General features: G+C 36.8%; 1 protein-coding gene across 2 annotated transcripts in view; it reads left to right on the top strand.

Moving 5' to 3' along the window:
* DROSHA (drosha ribonuclease III) overlaps positions 1–14889 on the top strand; it is a 75257-nt gene that overhangs the window by 14480 nt on the left and 45888 nt on the right. For both annotated transcript variants that reach the window (XM_039721919.1, XM_039721908.1), the window contains 7 exons: positions 2163–2243; positions 3987–4073; positions 4181–4267; positions 7200–7271; positions 8824–8905; positions 10154–10228; positions 13532–13701. In XM_039721919.1, coding sequence (XP_039577853.1) covers positions 2163–2243; positions 3987–4073; positions 4181–4267; positions 7200–7271; positions 8824–8905; positions 10154–10228; positions 13532–13701 — 654 coding nt within the window. The remainder of the gene's footprint in view (positions 1–2162; positions 2244–3986; positions 4074–4180; positions 4268–7199; positions 7272–8823; positions 8906–10153; positions 10229–13531; positions 13702–14889) is intronic.

Here is a 14889-nt window from a genome sequence, read left to right as displayed (position 1 = left end):
CACTTCAAAGTAATGTTCTATGAAGAATATTAACAGAAGAAAAAGGGGAATAGCTGTAGAAGGAATAGATCCAGGAATGTTTGGTATATGAGTTTCCTGCTGAAAAACGTTCTTTACCAAAAACTTTCTTAAGACTGACTCTTGATCTTTCTTGAAAAGGCTAGAATCAATCATGGTGAGCCTGTCAATGCTGTACACTTCTGTGTAGATTTTATTTGAAAACATTTTATGAAGTTTTCATAGGTATTTATCTGCTTTTTGTCAATAATTAAAACAGGAATGATTGCCATGCACTCTGCCATGTACAGGTACACCGTCTGACATGGAACTAGATTTGTGGGTTGGATCTTCCCTGCCCTTCAATCTGAGAAGCTTGTTTGTTAATTTGGGTAATCTCCAGCAGTGCTGGCAGTTGCCACAAAGTAGATTGTCAAATTCAATGCCACCACAATGGCTTTTGCCTTACAAATGTGATTTGCTTGTTTGTGTTTCTCTGTTGGTCAGAGAAGGCATTGCCTATGTAAATTTGTGATCTCTCACCATCATTTTACCATCAATTCATGATAGCTCTCTGCAATCTCTGCATTTTTTTTTCTGTGAGCAGTGTTAGGGACAAGATAAATATGTATCTGATTGTTTCTCAAGTCTTGGGCTTTACAGGTGCTTTACATCTCTCTCAGTTTTGGCCTGTGCATTTGAAATAACAGAGGCCCTGTTCGTGCTGAGCAGTTCTAAGAATTAAGGATGACATTTTCAGAAATTCATAATGATTATTTAAATAGCCTCAGTAGATGCTTAGTTTTGGAGCAGTGATGTGCAATTAGCTGTTGACTGCTTTTTTAATTCTCTTCTGTTTTGTTGCTGTACAAGCCACAAAAAAAGAGAAAGCTTCTGCCTATGAACATGATTCTATTTCTTTGAACCTGTCCTTTCCTCGAGGGTCTCAGAGTATGAGAAAAATTGTGTAAACAACAAGCTGTCACGTCACTCCATTGTTAAGATTGTGTGACTAAGTTTCCAAAGGAGTAGGGAAGTGTCCTGCTTCTTATGTTCCTTTGCACATTGTGCTAGTCTGAAGAAACTGAAGTTAGCATCAAAACATAGAGGTTGCATCCCTATCCCCGCTGCTTAAAGCTAACATTAACAGTGGTTTAGTGATTCTTGCTTCCTGTGGTGTCTTCACATTATATCTAATATGTGATGATGACATTTAGCCCCACCATGGATGCTGCTTATGTTTTCAGACTGCTTGTAATAGCATGGAAAGTTCTGCTGGTTTTTCCATTGCACTGTCTGTTTGGTTGATTGGTTTGGTTGGTTATTGTCTGTTTGGTTGTTTTTTCCCCTAAGGCTAAAAGAAGTTTGACTTTTTGGATTTAAGCTTTGATTAAAAACTGGGGTTGGGAACTTTGTTTTTCTGGTTTGTTGCTGGGCTTCTTATGTTGGATTTCTGCAATGAGTATAATGTAAGAGCAGGAAGCTTAAGGTTGTTGCAGTAGCTGATAGTCTGCATTGATCTTGGTCATAAAAGTGAAAAGAAAGACACCAGCTCTATGATGTATTGCAGTGGCCCTTTTTGGTATAGGCACTTGATGCACCCATACAGAATACTCAAGTGGGTATTTTTTTTCTCTTTTATCTATTTTACTGATCTATTCACAGGATGGATTTGAAGTGTTCCCATCAGTTCTTTAAAGTACCAAGTAAAATATTTGATTGGCCTGCATTTTAGAGGATAGCCTTGTTCCATGGCAGAGGGCTTAGTCAAGGATGGGTTTTCCATCAGAGAACCCAGTGGAACTGTTTGAATATGGATAATTCAGCATGTAAATATTGACACATGCATGTTGAGGACCTGAATTTTATTTTAGGCAGTCAGCATGCTGTTTGTGTGTATAAGCAATGGAAAAGAGGTATATTATAGCAAGGTGGTAGAATTCTGCTGAGAATGTTTTTCCATCTTGTGCTTATGAAACAGTGATGGAGTTCGGATGCTGCTGTTGCATTAGTCTGCAGTGGTTTTGGTTTTATTGGCTTAAGAACATCCACTTAATCTAAGCATGACAGGCTTTTAGAAGCGTCAGCACTCGCGGCATTAAAACCAACATACTTTTCCAAAACCACTTTTCAGTAAAACCAGAATCCTATTTTGTTTTTGACAGATGAATGATGGACCTTTGTGCAAATGCAGTGCTAAAGCCCGGAGAACAGGAATAAGACATGGCATTTATCCTGGCGAAGAGGTATTAGTAATTCTAAGGATTGCAATTATGAATACAAACCTGCAGCTGCATACTCCTACTTGGGTTGATTTGAGGGGGTTTTCCTGTGGTTTACAGGCTGAGTGAAAAAAAACCTCTTGTGCAACTTTAAATCACTTAGTTATGTGACCTCATATTTATAATGCAGTACTAGTAATGAAATCCACCTGGAAACTATAGAAAACTTTTCCTGTGTTTGTTTAGTTTTAGGATTGTTTGGGGGTTTTCTTTAAGTTTCTGAAACATGATTGTGTTAATAGAAAAGAAGTTGTGATCAAAGATCTGCTGTCTTCAAGTGGATGAATGTGTTGTGAAGGGCCCACTTTGTGAAGTGATTGCTTTAAAAGAAAAGTAAATAGTAATTCTGCTGCTGAAAGAAGCAGAAGACTTGTCAGGAGGCATTCTTACCTTAGCATGTAGGCTTTGCCATTTATCTCCGTAGTTTTTCTTGAAAAATTTTATTTTTTGCTTGTCCTTCTTACAGATATTTACTGAAATAATTGTTTATTTCTCTGCAGTTAAGGAGTTACAAACATTTCTGTGAATTATTTGAGTTCAGAAAATTCACTTTGGTGTGAAGCTTGCTATAAATTTCTCTAGTTCAGAATCTATTCCTCCCCATATTGCAGCTAGGGTTCTTCTTGCAGAAAAGGAAGAAAATTTAGGAGGAGAAAACTACTATATATATAGTAGTTTGTTTTGTTTGGTTTTTTTTTAATTTTATACTTTATATAAAACTTGCTGCATGAAGGCAGCTGCTCCCTGGAACAATGCCATCTGGGAATCCCAGGTTTCACAAAATCTTTTTGGATATAAAACTTCTCACAGTGTCCTGTAGGTGAAACTGCCTGCTTTTGAACTAGCTTGTTTGCAGCTGCCTTATTGCAGCTATGAGAAGCTTATTTTGGGGCTGAAGAACCACCTTCCTTACTGCCAGAGCAACGTAGTGGTGTAGCTGTCTTGCCATCACCATAGGCCAGCTTTTGTTCTGCCATTCAGAATAGTACCCTGCTCACTACAGTGGTTTTATTTTTTTTTTTCCCAGTGTATTCCAAACAGGCTGGTGGCAGCCTCTGAACTGCAAGCTGTATGTAGGGCATATGAAAAACTGGTTTTGTCCAGCTGTTGAGGGGTTTAGGTCTTTATACAGGACTGCTTCAGTACAAGCTGGAAGGAAACATGAAATTGCAGGTGTCTGGCTGCCTTTGGGCCTCAAAGTCAAGCATTACAGCCTGGGAGATAGAGTGGTGTTACCAGAGCCACCTCTGTAGTGATAGACTAATCCCTTCTCTTCAGGCCTCAGATTTCCCCCAAGCAAATGAGCTGATACCTATCTTGATGATGTACCTTGAGATCTTCTCATGATGTCCAGGCTCCTCTTTGTAAGCTTTTAAAATGTGTTTCCTGAAATAAATTTATATAGGAAGGGAAATAAGTCTGGAATGTAAACAGCTAACTGTTTTGTGTAAGAGAGATGGAGAGTTAAATGCAAGATGAAAAAAAAAGCAGCTTTTTTGCATTTGAACAGCTTTAAAAGAATTTCTTCATGTGAAAATGGAGATAAGGCCACACTTTCCTCCTTCCCAGAATGCTTAATTATGACTACCTGCTTTTATTTAATTTTTCCTAATGCGTATTTCATGGCTATTAGAAATGCTTTATTCTCTCTTTTAATCTAAATTTGCCTTGACTCTACACATAATTCTACTTATCTCTTTCTTTAAGCCCATTAAACCATGTCGTCCCATGACCAACAATGCTGGAAGACTATACCACTACCGAATTACTGTGTCACCTCCCACAAATTTCTTAGTAAGTACTTTATAAATAATTCAAACTAGGACTCTGATTTTGTTTTCTGTGACAAAAGTCATACTGCTTCTTGCTTACTCCCTGGTGGCTTTGTTTGCTTTTTTAAGACAGACAGACCTACTGTTATTGAGTATGATGACCATGAATATATCTTTGAAGGGTTCTCCATGTTTGCACATGCCCCGCTGACAAATGTAAGTATGCTCATTGCTACATTACTTTAGGTTTACAATACTTTAGGTTTCATACAGGGGATTTCTTTAGAAGGTGCTCATTCTACCCTGAAGCAAAACGTCTCTAAAACAACAATACATATATGCTACAAACATCTTACCAGCACTGGGCACAGGGGAAAGATATTTGTGCTAATGAATCTCAGATTTTGTCTTGACTGATTGTGGTAGGCAGTGTCTTTGAACTGTGACTGAAGCTGTGATGTGCATCGAAGTAATGTTTTTATGTGTTTCACAGTTTGGAAGTGAATTAAACCATGGAAGAACTTTTCAAGACTGCTAATTGGATTTAAATTGGCTGAGTGAGTTTATTAAGTTGGCAAAGTTTAAAAAAAATAGCAATAACAACAAAAAAAAGGTTTTCCTTTTAAGTGACAAATGAAATTTTTAAGAGATTTCTCTGTGCAAAGGGTTTTCTCTCTTATGTACCCAATACTTTGTAACTACTGTTCAGCTTCTTCAGGATCTAGCAAGTTATAATTTTTAGTAAAAATTGTAGATATGTACAGGTGTTTAATTTTGTCTTTTGAAAGCACAAATATCAAGAAAAGGACATGATTGGTATGTGACTGCCTTGCTTTTCCAGTACAAGCTGAGTTAGCAAAACATGAATGAAAAATAGGCAGATTCTTAATTTCTGTACACTTGAAGATTTTTTTTGTTATCTTGGTTATTTCAAGGTTTTCTCAAAAAGTTCAGTGTGTGATAGTTTCTATGGTTTTTATACCTATTACTAGCTACATCACCAATGCCACATCTCAGTGTAAGAATTCTCATGAACACAGGACAGGGATGGAACACAGGCCTGGAATGTAAGGATACTGGAACTGAGAGGCACTGAGGAGAAATCACTTTGACCCTCATGGTTTGCTTACGTGATGGAGATGATAACACTTCACTTCTGGTGGTCAAGGGAAGGGAGTCTTGTTGAGAAGTCAGTGAGAGAGTGGAGTTCAGCCTCTGGCATGGCGATGGGAAGCACTGCTGCCCAGTAGCATTAACTCAGCCTTGGGGTTGAAGGCAAATTTATCTTAAGGCTTTACGTTTTCACTCTGAGAATAAGCAAAAAGGAACAGTTTTGTTTTACTCACATTAAATAATAAAGAGACCCCCTTATTTTTTTGTGTCTACTGTATGACAGAAAGGCAGAGTGTTATGGAAATCTTCAAGATACAGGCAACAAGGAAAACTCTTCTTTGATATGTGTAGTTGATGAAGCTGTTAAGCTTACTGTAAAATGCATGTTTACATGCACTTCCAGATAGGGGAAGTGATCAGCGGCAAATGATTCTTTTTGACAGAGTTGAATACAAAGGCGCACTGTGGTGCCAATTCCTGTTAATAACAGATATACAGCCCTTTGGAAGGAATCTCTTGATGTCATGAGATTATACCACGTAAAACCTGCTCTTTGAAGGACACTTCGGAACATATTTGATAAAATGGAAGTAGCAAAAGGTAGTAAAAATAGAGATCTGAACACCAACATCCTTGCATTAATCACATTTCTGTAGTATGTAGTCTTAAGTTTGCATAATTAGGGTTACTGAGTTGCTACTGTTATTACTGAGTAATAACTGTGCAGCTCAGGTATTAGGGAAGATGGTTATACAGTCATAGAAAAAATTATTTTCATATTGTAAATACTGAACCAGTTTTACAGTGCCAACCATGTACTCCTTTAATGTGTATTTGCTTGTGCACATGGAACTCCAGTTCAAGGAGGTCTTTATTGTGGTCACTTCTCTAAAGTATTCAACTTCTAGTTTTAATATGTGTTAGAAAGTAAGTAAACAATCCCTGTGCTTTTTTAAAAGCCTCACTGATGTAGGTGTGACAGGTTTTCATTTGCTCAGATTCTAAATGGTATATTTAGCTTCCAAAGTTTTGGGAGGGTTTTGTATTCACATTTAATACTGTTCAAATTGTAAGAAATGCTGTTTTGTTTGGTGCAGCTTCATAATTTATCATGCAGATATCAATAGATTTTTGTAGTCAGAATAGTCTAATGTTTGACAATGGGCTGTAAAAAGATGCAAGCAGAATATTGCACTTCAGCTATGTACATTGATTTCATTGCAACCCCAGCACTGTTCAGATATTAATTGTGTGCTTATAAATGTAAAATAACCTTGGGCTGCTTCACTTTCACAGATCATAGAATTGTTCTAACATTCTTTCATACCTTTGAGGCCAGTGAGTAGTAAAATTTGATAAGACCTGTAGATGTGTAAGTAAAAATGAGGCATTTTTGTAGTCTTTTAGGAATTTAGCTTTTTTTCCTCAGAAAAACCCATTTAAAAATGAAACAACTTCCGCAAGTTATGGACTGTAAAAAGGTGAAAAAAAGGAATTGTTTGTCTTGCTAGCTAGTTGGATGAAATTGAGAATATTTATAGCATGAAATTAGTATAAAACTGCAATTTGTCTGTAAGCTATAACATTTGACTTAAATTTGAGACATTTTAAGACAGCTGACACAATTGACAGCATGCTAAAAACACCTTGCTTTCAGATCACTCTATCAATCTGACATACCGTGTCACAAACAAATTCACTTGCAAATATCCAAGCGAAAGAAAATAGAGGTTTACTGAGGTTTATAGGTTTACTTTTTCTCCTAAAGAAAATTTCATCTCCAGTAGATGGCATTATTTAACTTTCCTTCACCATCATTCCTGTCAGCACTGTGTTTTATTCTGGAGGTGAAGGTTGGAGCTGATACTCCCTTTACGTGTGCTTGTGTTCTTGTCTTTGCATGATCCCCCAGAGCAGCTGTTTCAGTAAGGGCCCTTTTCAGCAGACAGTAATACCTTTGCATACAAAATTGTATTAACTATACATTTGATGCTGTATAGTTTTTAATGCTGAGAATTTTCTCATTTTTTTCCAGATTCCTCTATGCAAAGTAATCAGGTTTAACATTGACTATACAATTCATTTCATTGAGGAAATGATGCCTGAGGTAAGATGGAAAATTAGTCTCAAAGTCAGAGTGGGTTATAAGTTGTTGATATGTTTCATGGATTAAACTATTTAGTGTCCCACCTTGTGAGGTGTTAAGAGACTGGCTCTGTTCTGAATGAGTGGCTGAAACAGTACTTGAACTTGTAGGTACTAGCATAAATCTGTCTACCTAGGCTATCTTATATTAAAATCAAACAATAAGAAGTGCTTATGTCATAGGTTCCTTTCATTTTAAGTTACATGCAATATCTGTAAATTGAAGTAGGCAATACCCTTCTCTTACATCTGACAAAAATAAGGCATGTGGAGGTACTCCTTTGCCAGGACCACATAAGACAATGGCAGAGCTGAAACTTAATCAGAAGTTTGAAGCTCTGAAGATTGCTTATCAGTACTTAATATAAGCTGTTGCCAAAACAAATTTCCTGTGGATACAAACAAAGCACATTGAGTTCATAATGTTTGTGGTAGGGTTTTTTATTACTAATTAATGCCTGGTGGAGCCAGTTTGTGAAGTAAATTGCTGCAGTGGAACAGGGTGTATAGGTACAGAAGCACCCCTGCATATTAACTATGATGATTGGATCATTATTTAATTTAGTCATGTATATTTACATTATTCTTTCTAGTTATCTCCTTTTTTTTTTTTACTCAACAGCATCTAAATTAATGCAACAGCCCTGAAATGCCTCAGAAAGAATAATATGATCAAAAGAATTAATTTCTTGTTAGTGGATGTACTATGTTGTCTGCAGATCTTGAACTTAAGCAACAAATGGCCACCAAGCAAAATAGAGGAGTCACCATTTGGGAGGGCTTCTGGCTAAATGGCTGCAGCATTTTTTGCAGACTATCTTTACTAATGATTTTTGAAAGAGATTGTGGTGTTGAGTTTGGAATTTATGGCTGATATCATACATGCACAATTTATATTAATCTGGCCTGATTTTGTTTGTTCAGGAAAGTTTATATGTTTATTCGCTGAAGGAGCTACTTCCTCACTTGATGAAAAGTGTCTGGTTTTGGGTTTTTTTTCCCCATTTCATCTTTTTTCTTTTTTTTCTGTTGGCTATTTAGGCCATAATCCTCAATTTGTGTTGTACTCACGCTTCCTGTGGAAGTGATCATGATACCACAGATCGTGATTTATAAATGTTTATTCTGAGCATGTGGGAAAAAGTGAACTATGAAAAAGATATTTCTCAGAAATGTGTCATGAGCTTAGCTTGCTCAGGTGGAAGGGGTTTTACTGCTTGGCAGATTATTGCAGGTTTATAATTTTTGCCTATACTGTTTATTTGGACATTGAGTGAAAAGGGTTCAATACCATTCTTTCTTGACAATGCTTTCTGAAGAGACCACTGTGCTGTGTTAGAGTACATGATCACAAATATATCAGTACTGTTTCCAGAACCTAGTGTATAGTGCTTGGCAGATATGAAGACACTGTTTTCTTATATTGTGTTTTATTTAACTGTATATGAATGGTATTATTTGTATTGCAGCATTATATATTTATAATTTTGGTCTGGATTTTTTTGTTTCCCCAGAATTTTTGTGTGAGAGGCCTTGAACTGTTCTCTTCGTATCTATTTAAAGATATTTTGGAGTTGTATGACTGGAATCTTAAAGGTAGTGTTCTCTTTAAGAGGATCCTCAAAATAACAATGTAACTGCTGTTTTCCATGAAAGGGAAAAACTACATCTATTCTTCAAGAAGACGAAATCAGAGTTCAGTGGTGTGTGCTGTAGCAATGAAAATGCACAAACTTGGCACTGTATTCTCACAAATAAACTGAATTTCTGCCTTGATCCAGAACTTTTATATTTAATCAAACAGTAAATATTATTGCATGTTTGATAATACAGAGTATCATGTGCATGGTATTTTGAAAGTCAAGGTGTCAGGTAAATTATTCTCTTATTTTACAAGCTAACAAGTTGCTCATACAGTATTTTTCTTCAGTCAGCTCAGCAGTGTCATGCAGACAGCTGTGGAGAGTTAAGGTTATCATTATAGCTGAATGTTTTTGTCTTTTGACAAGATGAAAATGCTTGTTTCTGTGAAGACTGCAACAAAGGAGAATGCTTCTCATGGTCTAAAAGAAAAATGAGAGTATTAGAGGAATTGCATTTCATTATCTGTAGGGTGTCTTGACTTTGTCTGTGGAGTTGCACTCTGCACTTTATGCAATTAAACAGAAGAGCACACAGGTTTAATAGATTTTTTGCAGCCTTTGGTTTGATACTAAATATATACTAAATATATTCTAATATCAGTATTGTCTCTCCTGTCACTGCTTCTGATTGTTCTTTCTTTTTTTAACACCAGGTACTTGCAGGCTTAGTTTTTATTTTCTTGCAAAGTTTTCTTGATGAATAGGAAAAAAAAAAAAAAACAGAAAAAAAAAAAAAAAAAACCAAAAAAACAAAAAAAAACCCAAAAAAAAAACCAAAACAAAAAAACCCACAAAACAGTACTCTGGAAATTTCCATGTTCTCTTTGATATGGTGAATAAAAACCATCCCACTAATTGGGAGGAGATAAATTTGTGCTTGTACCTGTAAGGCTTAAGTGTAATAATTAATTAATTATATAAGCCAATCTTTTTCTATTACTTAAAAAGTTTTATTTAAAAGTACTGGGTATTTTGTTAGGTTCTTATTATTTTTAAATTATTTAAGATTTCCTTTAAATTGTCTGTGTGAAAAGTTTCACTGCAAGTTCTCTTTTTTTTTTGTTACTTTTTGGATTGAAATTTAAGCCCTATCAAATGTAATCACCATTCATTGATGTTATCTGCAGCAAAGTTGCCTCTCCTCCTTTTGCAAATATATTGCTGTTCATAAATTTTCTGTATTTTTTTTTTTGTATTTAAGGTCCTTCACTTGAAAATGATTCTATTTCCTGTCCCAGATATCACTTCATGCCACGGTTTGTGAGATTTCTCCCAGGTAATGTTTGTATTATATAGCTTTATACACATTAGATCTAAAAATCTTATAAAAAGCCCAAAAACAAAACAGAAAACAACTCTATCCCCCAGAAGAAAAACCTCCTCAAAAAAACCTTTATTGCAAGTCACATAGTTCAGACCTGAAGTCTTTAGTGCTTGCTGGCATTATGGATGGTTTACTCAGAGCTGGAATTCAGATGGACAGGCTAAGTCTTGCTTCCAGCTTTTGTGTCTGTAGTCATTTTAGGCAGTGCTGGGTCCTCCTTGGCGTGCTCTGTGGTGGAGCTTTGGCATTTGAGGAGTGCTGTTATCTAATCTTGCACATTTTGTGTGCCCCCAGCTCTTCAGGGTGCCATGTGGTTAGATCACAATTCTTGATGTGCGAGGGTCAGCATCACTGGCACTCCTGAGCACATTTTTCTGATTGTTTCTTTATCCTAATGCAAGCTTAGACCTTGTAGCAAATAGCGAAAGACAAAAGCCTTCATTCCAATGCAATTCAACCCTGGCCTGCCAGCCGAGGACAAGATTCCATGTGGAGCATTGCGCTCATTTTGAGCAAACAGCTTACGTAGGCATTTAATGCATCCTAAGACACCAGGACAGACTTTCAGTTGATGTAAATGTCATGGCTCCATTGAAAACGTGTCCTGCTGAGATCCTGCCAGTGATTGCTCCAGGAAGGTTGTGTGGACAGAAGGATGTGTTTCAGCTGTGGGATTTAGGGTGCAGATGAAATACGGAACGACCTTCATCGAGTGAGCTGTGACCTGGAGGTGCTTTCTGGTCTGGGCTTTGAAATTTTATTGGGATATTAATTATAGCTGGTGCAAAATGAGTTTTGGCTTGTTACTGTGGAGAGTACTGATGGCTAGATGACTGTATTTCTAATTGTTGTTCTTCCTGGATACACATTACTCAATCAGAAGCAGAGCTCTGAGGCTTGCTAGCAAACATTGATTTGGTTTTGCTGAAGCAATTTACAAAATAAGCCATCAAGCCACATGTGGCTGATTAACTTGACCTCATCACAAAATGAGAACAAGTTTGTCCTGCCTAGTTTGTGTAGCTTAAGGGTGCTTTCCTGTTCAGGGTTTTTATATTCTGATTTTTTTTTTTTTAATTTTAGATTAGAAGTCAGCTCTCTCTGTGCTGTTGGGTTGTTTACTGATAGGGAGAGATAAGTCTCTGTAATATGTATTCCTATGTGCTGCTTCTTCTTTAAGGTCCCCAGCCTTCTAACTCTTTTCTAAAAATGTCTTTTTCCTGATATTTCTGCATATGTAGTTGCCTTTTAGCATCTTTTTGACAGGTTTTTTTTTTAATCAAGCTTTCATTTTTTATTGATTATTTTTTGAAGTATCCTTGAAGATTTTTAATTTTCAGAGAGTAGAAATCTATTTCCTTCAGGTGTGTTTGCAGAACACTTCCTAAGTCTAATCAAAGAAGACGTTGGTGCATCAGATCTCCACACATCCATCAGCTCTCTTTAAAGATAGGAATGAATTGCTGATTTCCCATCCCTTCTACTTTTTTCTTTTTTACTTTCCTAATATTGTCTAAAAATAATAATGTTTGGGATGTCAGGTTTTCTATGTGGATTTACTTGGGGACAGGCCTTGGAGTAGCTCTGACTTAGTCATATCTGGTTTACTGAGATGCATAGCATGCAGAACAGTTGCTGTATTGTATCCATTTTCATAGGTTTTTATGATGATAAATATATTCAAAGAGTAAAAGCCTAGAAAAAACCACATTTGAGGTCCCAAGTACTGCATATTCTGATTTAAAAAGGGTCTCTGATTTTCACATAGCACAGCCATCTATAGCAACCTGTACATAATCTTCCATGGGTAAGGATACACTTACATTTTAGTGACTGGCGGATGGGGGCTACCTTTTGCATAAGAGTATAATCAAGTTGTTGACAAAGAACAGCCTTATAACTGGAGCCCCCTTTAATCTGAAGGAAAATTTTACACATTTAAAAATCTGTCCTTGTAGCTATTTAGAAGTGTTTTCTTTTTCCAGTGAGGTTTGGTGTGTATTTTCCCCACTTGAGATTCCCTCTTGGAGTGAGTTAGCTGTTCTGAGAGGCCAAGTTACACCATTGCCTGTCTTCATTTCCATGCAGTAGTGCTGTAATCCCAGCAGAAGTAAGAGAAGGGAGGGCTTGGTTCCTCACATACCTTGTAGAGAACATCATCTTACGCAGTGCTGCTGTTGTGCAGCAGCTCTGCAAGGCTTTTCCACCATGCCTGGGATCACTCTTTGTGCTGTGGTGTCGTCCCCCATATTGCTCTAAGGTTTTACTTCTGGCTTGTCACTGTTTCTCTTTTGTGGGTGTAGTGATGGAAAAAAAACATACCCAGTGGCTGGACTAGATTGTTTCTGCTCCCTCAGGGAAGGAAATCAGTGTTTATATTCCATGGGGCTGAAACTCGAAGATTCCTCCATACCTACAAATTAGCACTGTTATTAAAGGAGGGAATTAGAGAGATGTATGTCAAAATTAAAGCATTGTGGGGACATGCAGTGACTTTACTGACAAGAGCAGACTTACTGGATTTGAATAGTCAGTGATCTGAGTGATTGCTGAGTGGTGATCTGTCAGGACCATCACTCACCTTTCCTGTGTGCATATTCACATCTGTACCTGGCTACCTGAAGCCAGTCAGATTATAGTGTCTTCTTTTGTTACAAACAGCCTTTGCTGTTTATTTTTCCTGGGGTCTCAGAGGTGTTTAGTAATTTTCACATGCCCTTGATTCATTTAGTGACAGAAGACAGCATGAGGCTCTTTAGTCTTCATTACTGCAGTTATGGCATGTAAGCACTACAGATGAGTTTAAAGTGCAGGGATAGCTTACTACATTCATCCAGAAGTATCCTGTAAAATTTTGAGTGTACTTAAAAAAAGCTGCATAGTACCTAAAGGCTTTTTAACTGCTGTTGTGAAAAGAATGATAAAATTGTGAAAAGGAAGATGTAACTGGACAGCATAACTGACTGTTCTGCTTATTCATTTTAAAGTTTATTCAGGCAAGTTAGAAACTTCAAGTTTACAGTATGATGGAACTGTTACTCTTGCCACCATTGCTGTTACTGCTTTAGTTTAGCAATTACGTTTATGTGTGAGCAGTATTCATCAGTAAAACATTTGTCTTCATATTTGTCAAATCACTTAAGCATTTTGCATTTTATTTTGCTCATACAAATGCTTTGTGTTCTGCATATTTTCTTTTATGCTCATGCTTTAGGAGCATCTCTGAAATGTGTTTTTTTTATTTGTGGTTTTAAGATGGAGGAAAAGAAGTACTCTCAATGCATCAGATTCTTCTCTACTTGTTACGATGCAGTAAAGCTCTGGTGCCTGAAGAGGAGATTGCCAACATGCTTCAGTGGGAAGAACTGGAATGGCAGAAATATGCAGAAGAATGCAAAGGGATGATCGTTACCAGCCCTGGCATGGTAGAACAAATAAATAATTTTTTGGTTTTTTGTACAATCCAGTGACATGTACATGTCTTCTTTCAGAGAGTTTGTTACAGGCTAAATTAAATCAGGAAAACCGGTGGCAGTTGCAGATTGCAGTAGGAACAGTTTATTGACTGGTTCTAACCCTGAATTGTCCCCTCTGCTGCTGTGCTAAAGGATGTATTTTCACATGGGCACTGTTTCAATGTGCATGTTAAAAGGAAGAGCTATATTTTACGTGTGCAAAACTTTCCTATTTTCCTGTTTTCTCAGACAGTCTTTGTGTGCATGATCTCATTCTCTTTTCCCAGACACAGCACAGAGAAATAGTAACTATTTGCTATTTACTTTCCCTCCTTTGACCCCCTATTGACAGTTGTATTTAAAAACACTGGCTTGAATATGGAAAAGGTGTTTTCTACCTATGTAGTTTTTTCCACATTGTTTTTGTGTTGCTCTCACTCACACTGAGGAATTTTGTGTATGTTAATTAATGCATGTAATAATTTTTGGTGCCTAGTTTGAAACCCCTGTGGCTTATTATTTTTGGAACAATTGGTATTTTAAAGCACATGTTCTTGAACACAGCTCCTTTCAACTCCGGTGTGTATGTGAATTCAGCCCATTATTCTGAATTTCCCTTTTAAGAAATGTAGGTCACAAGAATAGATGAATGTCCACTAAAAACTGCAGGATTGTATTTGTAGAGTTTTCAAAAGGGTATCTTAGAGGCATATTTTGGACCTAATATTTGAGACTGACATGCAGCTTTCTCAGTAGTAATACCTTTCTTTTTCTGACTTCATTTTCCTCCTTTGCTCATCGCTCAAATTCTTAGTTTCTTAAGAAAAAGTGGGACTTGGTACCATGCCTAAGAAGAAATCTAGTTTTTCAACTGAAAATCCTGTCCCCAAACTGCAGCCAGGGTGACATGCTAAATATATTTTTTCAGTTCATATTTTTAAATATAGCGGCATAACATTAGTAAAGTACTTAATAAGCTAATAATAACTTGGGTCAGATAATTTTCCCCTTGATTTCATTCTGAGTAAAGTAAAACTTTTGAAACAACAAGAAAATTAGCCTGTTTCTGGAAACATGACATACAAAAATACACGTGAACTCTCACTAGGGAAAATTCTACCTCAACTGCTTTAAATAATTGCTAAACCAGAACCCTAT

Source organism: Passer montanus, unplaced genomic scaffold, assembly GCF_014805655.1.
Source record: "Passer montanus isolate IOZ18808 unplaced genomic scaffold, ASM1480565v1 scaffold107, whole genome shotgun sequence".
NCBI classification, from domain to species: domain Eukaryota; kingdom Metazoa; phylum Chordata; class Aves; order Passeriformes; family Passeridae; genus Passer; species Passer montanus.
This window is presented reverse-complemented; position numbering and strand designations above follow the sequence as displayed.